The sequence below is a fragment of the Asparagus officinalis genome, chromosome 3 (genome assembly GCF_001876935.1).
Source record: "Asparagus officinalis chromosome 3, Aspof.V1, whole genome shotgun sequence".
NCBI lineage: Eukaryota > Viridiplantae > Streptophyta > Magnoliopsida > Asparagales > Asparagaceae > Asparagus > Asparagus officinalis.
This window is the reverse complement of record NC_033796.1, coordinates 31,949,682-31,960,384: the sequence shown is the minus strand read 5'-3', so window position 1 is coordinate 31,960,384 and position 10,703 is coordinate 31,949,682. Positions and strand designations below refer to the sequence as shown.

Below are 10,703 nucleotides of genomic sequence, written 5' to 3'. Positions count from 1 at the left end.
ACACAACTAAGTAAGAATTAAAATTTTCAGATGAACGCCGAGTGCTTTTCTTTTTTGCGACTGGCGGTGGGCGGGTGGGTGCGGGTGTGATTGAGGTGCAATGAACCCTGATACTATTTAAGCTAGAGAAAAACCCTATAAAACTTTGGGGTATTGCAGATAGCCGGCTGAAAATTTTAATATAGCTAAAACCGCTTACAGTTTTCTCACCAAGCTCAATTAGCTCAAATTCGCTTTTTTCGCGCGATGACGGTGGCTCCATTTTCATCCTACCTCTGACGGTAGAGTCTTTCTGCTGCGCACCCTGTTAGACTCGGTGGTTTCAGTTGTGGGCGTTAATGCTGCAAGTGAAATTTCTCCAGTATGGGTGTCGCGCATAAAAAAATGCCTTAAGTAGAGGTTTGCAGTCCTTCCGCGCACTTTCTTGCTCTCTCTCTTTTTGTTCTTTGGAGGCTACGGCCCTGCACACTGCACGCGCTTGGTATTTTCACTCCAGTGAATCTGCACTTAGATTTAGCTCGGCTCGCTCCTCACTACGGCGTCTCACTCGGTAATGAAAATTTAGGGAGGCGTTTAGTGGAATAAAAAATTTCAGGGAGGTGCAGGGCCCTGTTTTTTTTTGGCGTTCATGTTCTTGGAGCAACGCATCTCTTTTTTGTATTATGGGTTCACAGCATGAATTAGAGTTCTAACCTCACACTATTTGGATGAAAATGTAACACTCACCTCATCTTTACCGGCTCGCACTCTCTTAAATCTTAGTCTCGGACCCGCTCTCACTTTCCAACCTTTGCATGTGACACTGCCATTAGTTCACGCCTCCATCCTGTGTTATAGAACAGGTTAAGGGATTTTCTGGTGCACAATATCTATTGTCCCTATAAATTCATTGCTCTATTTCTCTCACACTCTGTCCTGTGACATTATTTGGTTGTTTTTTGAGTTTGCGTCTCCCGCTTGGGGACTTCTTCTACTAAATGATGTATGTGCTTGATAATAATAAAATGCACGCTAGCGCTCCATCTAGTCTTCTATCCTTGCATTAACTAGGACTAAGTGCTAGCGAGTGGATCTCTAACTTTATCACTCCGATCTGCTCACGCCTATCACATGATCATTTTGTTTCAAAATTATGTGTTCTTTTCTTCGGTATACGCTCCCGCACACACTCAACCTTTGGCAATTTGATATCATGCTCCTCTCTGTGGCTACCTCCAAATAATACTCTTGGTGCTATTTGCTGTCTGCCGCATAAATACATATCACTGGCCACTACCCTAGCTTTCCGATTGTGAACATGCGTTCTCTTCCGCTCCTCTTACGTTTGTTTAATGTGCTAGCTCAAATATCTTAAGCGACACCTACGCCATATTTGCTTTATTATAATGGTTTCTTCATTCATTTTTTCCTGCCGGCAACTTGAAAATTTCTATTAGTTTCCTTTTCACTCAATTTTCATATGCGGGAATCTGAACAGTTGTTCACCATTGCTTTGCAGGTTTTAACCTTGAACCAATTTAATATCTTGTCCTACTTTTCTCATTCAGAAATAATTTAACTTGCTACGCGTCGCTCTCCTCTATGCTTTTTCTCTTTCTTCTTTTGTGAGACATAGTGGACTATCTCTGCAAAATGCGGCTCCCTGGCCTTTGCTCTGCATTGGCGGCCACTGCATCGATTTTGCTCTGCATGAACCATTGCGTAAGTAATCTAGGGAAATGGCCTTCTTTTGGACATTCCAGCGTTTTTTCTTCAGATGTTATGTTCAATTTCTTTTCTGATATATTTGCCATTATTTCATAAGCTCAACAGCATGGATCCCGGGAAGTTTTTCACTACACTCTGCACTGTTCACTACAGGGCCTATCTGGCACGCTCCTCGTTGACTGTGAGTTTGCCCTCTCACTATTGTCAATGGCTAGTGACAGCTAAATCCATTCAGTTAAACCACAGGATTATCTATTGGCCGTGGTCGATGTGGTTTTTCCTGGGCATAATTGTTTGAGCAATTGCTGATCAGAGAGCTGTGCATTTTCAAGAACTCCTCCCCGTCTTCATATAGAGGAAAGTGGGCCGTTTAATGTGGGGCTTGGAAATATTCGAGGCATCCAAAAATTTATCTTTGGCGAGCCGTCAGTTATTGTGGTTTTTTATATTCTTTCTTCTCTCTCTTTATTTTAACATTACACTACACTATTTTCATTCAATTGACAAAAAACAAAAAACTTCACGACTCTTTGGCTGGAAGATTTAGCCTAATGTTCCCTGTTTATTCTTTGGACTTTTATCTTGATACTATAACGACTGGCCACACAATCTGCCCACGTGATACAGTGACACTCAGGTCCACAATATATACACGGCTCTTACATAAAATACATTATTTAAGTGCATCTTGCATTAAAAACAATCACTCACTACACCACACTAACCATATATGAATAAAATATTATTGTAAAGTCGCAACATCAAAAGACTTCATATAATTGTACTCCTGATCTTTGAGACAATAAAAAGTGACTCTTTAAAAAGTTAATCTATTTTCAAGCATGTATCTAGGGTGATTTAGAAAGCTGGCCTGGGTTCTAAGATAAATGGTTGCTAATGAGGTGCCCACACTTTCTGTTTTATAGGTAAAGTCCTTTTCTAGAGGTGCAGTCCGGTTTAAAAATAAACATGGCTAGCATAAACTTTATACGTTGTAGTGCAAAAAAACATATCATATCAAGCGCGTCGATCGATGCGGCATGAGCCGTGAAAAAGCAAAAATATAAATGGTAAGACACTTCGGTGCATTACACCTTAACCACTTAGAAAAATCTTAGCACATTATATACATATAGCAATTGCTGAAATTACAAAATGATTAAAAAATAATTCGACCAGTATTCTGGTCTGTGAGTGATTTTCTGAGTAGATGGGTTTAAGTAATGGCGGGTAAAACTTTTAGTTATATACCCAATAAGACCTTTCGGGTCAAGGAAGCCGGGCTGTGTCTTTAAAATAAATGGGATAAATTTGGGTGTTTGTGGGCTTCGGTAAAAACGAGGCGGAAAACTGGTAGATGTATAATACTATGAACAGATTCGTCCTCACGGCTTTTTCTAGTAGCTCTTTCACCATTAGTCTCCCTTGAAATCTTTCTCTATTTTTGAAATAGTCCCTCCCTCGTCGAATACATTGAAATTGCTTTCACTTCGCCGGCTCACGTTCCCCTTAACTCCTATCCAGTCTCATTCTTCAAAATTCACTCCCTTCACGTCAACTGAAATCTGTCATCTAGGTCACTAATTCTCTTGTAATTTTTCTTCCCTTTCATTATATCTCTCCTAATTTGTTTACGATCCTACCCTTCTCATGCGCTCCGCGGCTTCATACCAACTAAGCCTACATGCCTTTAATTGCGTCAGATTTGACATTCCAATCAATATTATGATAATGTTATTGGTAGTATGACACTGATAGTATCTTCAGTATATTGTCATAGTATTATCATTTATTTCTCGCTTTGAAAATAATGTTCTGTTTATTCACTTCTATCGCACTACATCTTATACATTACTGATTCAGCAATCAATCAGTCGGGTTACCTTAAATTAGATCTCCATCTCTTAGTTAAATCGTTATAGGGCTAAATTTTTAAGTATCGTTTCTGCCATTGGTTATAGGTAAATTTTTAAGTAGTTCTGACTCGGTTACCCTTACAGTGTATCTAGTTTGAACCTTCACGTGTGAAAAGTGATTCTCTATCTTACTGTTTTTTTTTTTAAATACACTACATTTTTCTTCTGCTTTGGATGCTTCTCTTTCGGTATTAACAAATCCTATAAACTTCAGTGATACTCTTCTTTCAGACTTCTCCTTCCCATGCGTGATCTCTTTAATTTTTTTTGTTTGCGCTCGTAATTTTGCGTTTTTCTCATGAACACAACAATTATTAGATTTTCAAATCACCTTAGTTCACTGCGTGCCCGATATACAATCACTAATTCCTATATATCTTAATTCTCGTTGACAATCGTCATTTAGATTTGCCTTACCAGATAATATAAAATTGCTATATATCGGACTAAATTCAAGCGTATAAGGTGCTATAACTAAAGTTTTTAGATTCTATATTAAGCTTTCTGTAATTTGTCCATAAGTCTTTTTTGGTTCTCTTCTCGTTATTTTTTCTCTGGGAATTAACTCAGATAATTGTTGATCTCTGCATCCCGTCATGCTTTGTGATGCTATAATGACAGATTTTCCTTTGGTGGGGAATATTTAGTGGCTTCAACTCCGTGTCCTAAGAGGAGCGCGAATCTCGCTCGATGCATTGGTTCCTATTTTCTTTTGACACTGCTGCTTTCTATTTGTTAGCGCATCCCACTTCTCCGAGGCTTTTCTTTCTTTTAAATTTTTTAACTTTAATCTTTTATTTTTGTTGCCTGATCAGAGTTCTAACTTTTCATTTTGTAATAACAGGAAATCAAGCAATAAAACGGGCCACGCAGTTCCCCGAGCGAGTACCGTATTCTACAAAACTACACTACCACCTTAGTGAGCATCAGCTTTACTCTATCCCTGTCGTCATTTTAAACACCTAATAAGGGCTGCTATAACAAATAAGCTCTTCCACCTTTTTTTTTTCTTCACGAGCCTCTGTTCCCTTTGCACCGGCGACTCACTGTTTATGGAAATTTGCCATCATGGTTCAGGGTTAGCTTTCCTCTTTGACGTTCCTCTACAACGAGGATTTCCAGTGATGGAAGTTAAGCTGACGGCGCTTAGATTTTTCATGAGAACTTTATTCTCTATATTTCTGCTATATTCACCTGTATGTCTACGTTCGAGTTATATTATACCTTTCTTCTTTTCTGTAGATATGTGTTTCTTCTATTGAAGTGGACAACCTGCTAGCTAGCATTATTGTTTCTTACTTATTTTGCTTCATTAGCTTCGTGAAGATATTTCATTTTCTGGAAAGTTAATTGAGAAGCTATACTTTGCGTTTTCCTGTTTTATTCAGATTATCTTGCAACCATAGTAAAGGATGAAGACATGCTCATATCGATAACAAGGGTTAACTGAGGAAGAGACCCCCTGCTACTTTTACTTTGCAGATAGGGCCCCCTCCTGAATGAATTTTTTTGGAGTCTTGTTCACCCTCTCAGAAATTGGAAAATTGTTTTCTGAAAAATGAACCTCTGAGGGCTAAAAGAGTAAAAAAATAATGTCATCCATGGGTTCTATCTGCCAATTGCACAACAGTAAAGGGTACTACCCGCAACAATAGAACCTTTATTTAGGGGGGGGGGGTATCCGCCAATTGGATTATAGTACGGGGGGTCTGCTATTTGCAGTTAAAACCCGAAAACTGAAACAAGTCATGAAATCGTATTATTCTTGACTATAATTGAGGTAATATCGCTCGATCGCAAGAAGAGCTACAATTCACTATCTTACATTGCAACTCCCACAAGAAATCTTCCTCCTACTCTTCCCTACTTGCGATAACCCAGCCATTTTTTTATGTCTATCCCAACTCCAAGTTTTACAATCCCCACCAGAATAGGTCCTCTGGCTACCTACTGTGCAACCCCCGTACAATCTTTTTCTGACTCTTTATCTCCATCATTCTGGTAGCAAGAGCAATGTCAGCGAAAGATAAGCCTTTGTCTTCAGAGTACATCAACTCCACAACCTTCGCTTTGAATCGTAGCTGTGGTATAGTTAATTCTGGGATATTCTGCAAGTATAACTTAGTTTATAGGGATTTTCGTATTTCACCAACGGAATTCAGTAATCTGCAGTAGGTAAGAGCACACACTCGCACTCAACACTATATGATAGCTCTCCTCTCGAAGGGACCAGAGCCTTTCGGATAAGCATTTCGCAGTGCGATATGCATCTTTTTTGCTTCTGAGCTTGGACACATCACTCGACAATAGAGCAAGGCCCATTCACTTTGTTGGATCTTGCCCAATTGAGCCAAGCCCAAACCAAGGGATCGTCGCGAGAGCCTGTAGCCAACTACCAAATACTTAGCTGATTCAAGCTTTATGCTGAAAGACGTCACCATCGCTGTTCCTCCTTTTCGGAGCTCTCGAGCATGACTGTACGAAAGAGGATGCCGTGATGCACACTTTTGAGAAGAAGGAACTGACGAGAAGAGGAAGAAGGAATTGCTTGAGGCCAATGTGTGCATGTGAAACAAGCAAGAGTACTCGTCCTCCATATCAGCAATTGCAATGGTTTAATATATAGGGAGGTTCAATGGGTCGTAAGTAAATCTCTTCTCTTTTTAAATAGAGAAAACCCTATAAACCTTGGGGTATTGCAGATAGCCCGCTGAAAATTTTAATTATAGCTAAACCGCTTAAAGTTTTCTCACCTAAGCTCCAATAGCAAATTGTTTTGGGATGAGGGGTATTTTCACCTACTGACGTAGAGTTAACGGTGTTAGTGTGGGTTAAGTGAGAAAATTTCAGTAGGGTTTGGTGGAATAAAAAAATGTTAAGGGAGGTTGCAGGGCACTTTCGTTTTTTTTTTTTGGTCATGTTCTTGGAGGACGGATGAGGGGTATTTTCACCTAGTGACTTAGATTTAGCGGTGTTACTACGGGTTAAGTGAGAAAATTTAGGAGGGTTTAGTGGAATAAAAAATTTCAGGGAGGTTGCAGGGCTGTTTTTTTTTGGGTCATGTTCTTGGAGGACAAGATGATACTTTTTTGTAGGTTCACAGCATGAATAGAGTTCTAACTAAACTAGTTGGATGAAAATGTAAATCACTCATTTACCGGCTGCACTTCTAAATCAATAGTTGACCGTTCATTTCAACTTTTCATGATGTGAACTGCATTAGTTTGTGTTATGAACAGATTAAGGATTTTCGTGAAAATATCTTGTCTAAATTCATTGCTCTATTTTTCAGATTGTGTTGACATTATTGGTTGTTTTGTGGGGTCTCCGCTTGGGACTGTTTCTACTAATGAGGTATGTGCTTGATAAATAAAATGAGTAGAGTCCCATCTTCTTGCATACCTAGGACCTAGGTGCTAGAGTGATTTATTCAATACTCGAGCTCACGCCTTCAATGATCATTTGTTTTCAAAATATGTGTTTTTCTGGTATACGCTCCAGCAAATCATAACCGGAAATTTGATATCATGCTACGTTCTGGCTACTCAAAAAAATACTCTGGTTTGGTTGGATAAATCATATCATTATCTGACACTACAGATGTGAACATGCGGCTCTTGCTTTTTAGTTTGTTTAATGTAGCATGCTCAATATCTTAAGCGACAAGCATTATGTATAATGGTTTTCATTATTTTTTCTGCCGGCAACTTGAAAATTTTATAGTTTCTTTTATCATTTTCATATGGAATTGAAAGTTGTTACATTTCTCTTGCAGTTTAACTTGAACAAATACTTGCTATTTTCAAGAAAAATTTAACTTGGCCTCAGTTTTTTTTTGTGAGAATAGGATTTTGCAATGGGGCGAGGATCATCGTTTTGATGAAATGCGTAATAATCTAGGGAAACTGGCCTTCTTTTGGACATTCCAGGTTTCTTCAGATGTTTATGTTCAATTTCTTTTTGATATTATTTGCATTATTTCATAAGCTCAAAGAGGAAGTTTTACTAATCTGCCACTGTTCATACAGGCTATCTGGGTCTGGACTGTGAGTTTGCCTCTCACTATTGTCAATGCTAGTGACAGAAATCCATCAGTTAAACCACAGGATATTATTGGGTGGCTGATGTGGTTTCTGGGCATAATTGTTGAGGCAATTGCTGATCAGCAGAAGCTGGCATTCAAGAACTCTCCCGTCAACAGAGGAAAGTGGTGTAATGTGGGGCTTTGGAAATATTCGAGGCATCCAAATTATTTTGGCGAGGTCAGTTTATGTGGTTTTCTATATTCTTTCTTCTCTCTCTTTATTTTAACTTACACTACACTATTTCATTCAATGAAAAAAAAAAAACTTACGACTTTGGTGGAAGATTTAGCTATATGTTCCCTGTTTATCTTTGGACTTTTTTCTTGCATAACGAGCAAAATTGACCCACGTGATACAGTGACATCAGGTGTGAAAAAAGTTTAATAAATAATAATTTAAGCATTTGATTAAAAAATATACTACACACATAAACATTTTGAATAAAAATATTGTAAGTCGAAACAAAATATAATAGCTTAGACCAATAAAAAGTGCTTTTAAAATTAATTATTTCAAGCATGTTGTATCTAAGGTGATTTAGAAAGCTGGTGGGTCTAAGAGTAAATGGTTGCAATGGTGGCAACACTTTCTGTTTATAGGTAAAAGTCCTTTTCTAGAAGTGAGTCGGTTTAAAAATAAATGAGCATAAAACTTTTACGTTTGTAGGCAAAAAACATATATAAAGCGCGTGATGATGCGGCATTAGCGTGAAAAAAGCAAAAATATAATGGTAAGACACTTGGTTGCATTACACCTAACCATTTAGAAAAAATTATAGCACATTATATCATATAGCAAATTGCTGAAATACAAAATGAGTTTAAAAATAATTCGAGTATTCTGGTCTGGAGTGATTTTCTGAGTAGATGGGTCTAAAGTACATGGGGGTAAAACTTTTAGTTTAGTACCCAAAAGACCTTTCGGGAAGAAGTGGGTGTGTTTAAAAAATAAATGGGATAAAATTTGGTGTTTGTGGGTAAAAAGAGGGGGAAAACTGTAGATGTATAACTAGAAAATCTTGGTTTTTTCTAAGAGCTTTTCACCATTAGTCCCTTGAATCTTTTATATTTTGAAATTAGTCCCTCGAATCATTGAAATTGCTATTGGGTTCCCTAACTCTAAAGTTATTTTAAAATTAGTCCCTCAAGCAACTGAAATTGTCATTAGGTCCTAATTCTTGTAATTTTTTTCTTCAAATTAATCTCTCTAATTGTTACGTCTACCCTTCATTGGCGGTCATACCAACTAAGCTACATGCCTTTATTGTCAGATTTGACATTCCAATATATATGATAAGTTATTGGAGATGAACTGTAGTAACTTCAGTATATTGTAAGTATTATCATATTTCTGTTGAAAATAATGTTCTGTTATTCACTTTATGCATACATCTTATTACATTACTGATTCAGCAATCAATCAGTGGGTTACTTAAATTTGTCCCATCTCTAGTAAATCGTTATAGGTTAAAATTTTAAGTAGTTCTGATGGTTATAGGTTTAAATTTTAAGTAGTTCTGATGGTTACCTTACAGTGTATCTAGTTTGAACCTTCACGGTGAAGTGATTCTCTCTTACTGTTTTTTTTTAAATCATACATTTTCTTCTGCTTTGGTGTTCTCTTGGTATTAAAAATCCCTATAACTCAGTGGATACTTCTTTCAGCTCTTCCCAGCGTGATCTCTTATTTTTTTGTTGCGCTGTATTTTTGGTTTTATGAACACAATTATAGATTTCATCCACCTAGTTCACTGGTGGATATAAATACTAATATTATATATCTTAATTTGGTTGAATCGTCAATTTAGATTTGTTACCAGATAATATAAAATTGTATATATCGGACTAAATTCAAGGTATAAGTGTAAATAAGTTTTAGATTTATTATAAGCTTTCTGTATTGTCCATAGTCTTTTTTTGGTTCTCTTCTTCGTTATTTTTCTCTGGGATTAAGATAATTGTTGATCTCTGCATCCCTCATGCTTTGTGATGCTCATAATGACAGATTTTCCTTTGGTGGGGAATATTTGTGGCTTCAACTCCTGTCCTAAGAGGAGCGGAATGGCTCGTGATGATTGGTCCTATTTTTTTGACACTGCTGCTTCTATTTGTTAGCGGCATCCCACTTCTCGAGGTTTTCTTTCTTTTAATTTTTTAAACTTTAATCCTTTTATTTTGTTGTGATCAGAGTTCTAACTTTCATTTGTAATAACAGAAATCAGCAGATAAACGGCACGGCAGTTCCGAGGAGTACCGTATCTACAAACTCACTACCAGGTTAGTGGCATCAGCTTACTCTATCCCTGTCGTATTTTTAAACACTCTAATAAGGGCTGCTATAACAAAATAGCTCTTCCCACCTTTTTTTTTTCTTCACAGCCCTCTTGTTCCCTTGCCACCGGGTGTTTATGGAAATTTGCCATCATGGTTCAGGGTAGCTTTCCTCTTTGAGTTTCCTCTTTACAACCGAGGATTTCCCAGTGATGGAAGGTTAAGCTGACGGCGCTTAGATTTTTCATGAGAACTTTATTCTTATATTTCTGTATATCACCTGTATGTCTACGTTCGAGTATATATACCTTTCTTCTTTTTCTGTAGATATGGTGTTGAAAGTGGACAACCCTGGCTAGCTAGCATTATTGTTTCTTACTTATTTTGCTTCATTTAGCTTCGTGAAATATTTCTTTCTGGAAAGTTATATTGAGAAGCTACTTTGGTTTTCCTGTTTTATCAGTTATCTTGCCCAACCATAGTAAAGGGATGAAGACATGCTCTATCGATAACCAAGGGTTAACTGAGGAAGGACCCCCTGTACTTTTACTTTTGCAGATAGGCCCCCTCTGAATGAATTTTTTGGAGTCTTGTCACCCTCTCAGAAATGGAAAATTGTTTTCTGAAAATGAACCTCTTGAGGGTAAAAGAGTAAAAAATAATTCATCCATGGGGTCTATCTGCAATTGCACAACAGTAAAGGGGTCTACCCGCAACAATAGAAC

General features: G+C 37.5%; 1 protein-coding gene across 3 annotated transcripts in view; it reads left to right on the top strand.

Annotated features, from left to right (window-relative positions):
• LOC109833670 overlaps nucleotides 1–10,385 on the top strand; it is a 16,244-nt gene extending 5,859 nt beyond the window's left edge. For all 3 annotated transcript variants that reach the window (XM_020401422.1, XM_020401421.1, XM_020401420.1), the window contains exons 4-9: nucleotides 6,916–6,977; nucleotides 7,471–7,552; nucleotides 7,652–7,885; nucleotides 9,713–9,841; nucleotides 9,923–9,984; nucleotides 10,087–10,385. In XM_020401422.1, coding sequence (XP_020257011.1) covers nucleotides 6,973–6,977; nucleotides 7,471–7,552; nucleotides 7,652–7,885; nucleotides 9,713–9,841; nucleotides 9,923–9,984; nucleotides 10,087–10,207 — 633 coding nt within the window. In that variant the 5' untranslated portion in view covers nucleotides 6,916–6,972 and the 3' untranslated portion in view covers nucleotides 10,208–10,385. The remainder of the gene's footprint in view (nucleotides 1–6,915; nucleotides 6,978–7,470; nucleotides 7,553–7,651; nucleotides 7,886–9,712; nucleotides 9,842–9,922; nucleotides 9,985–10,086) is intronic.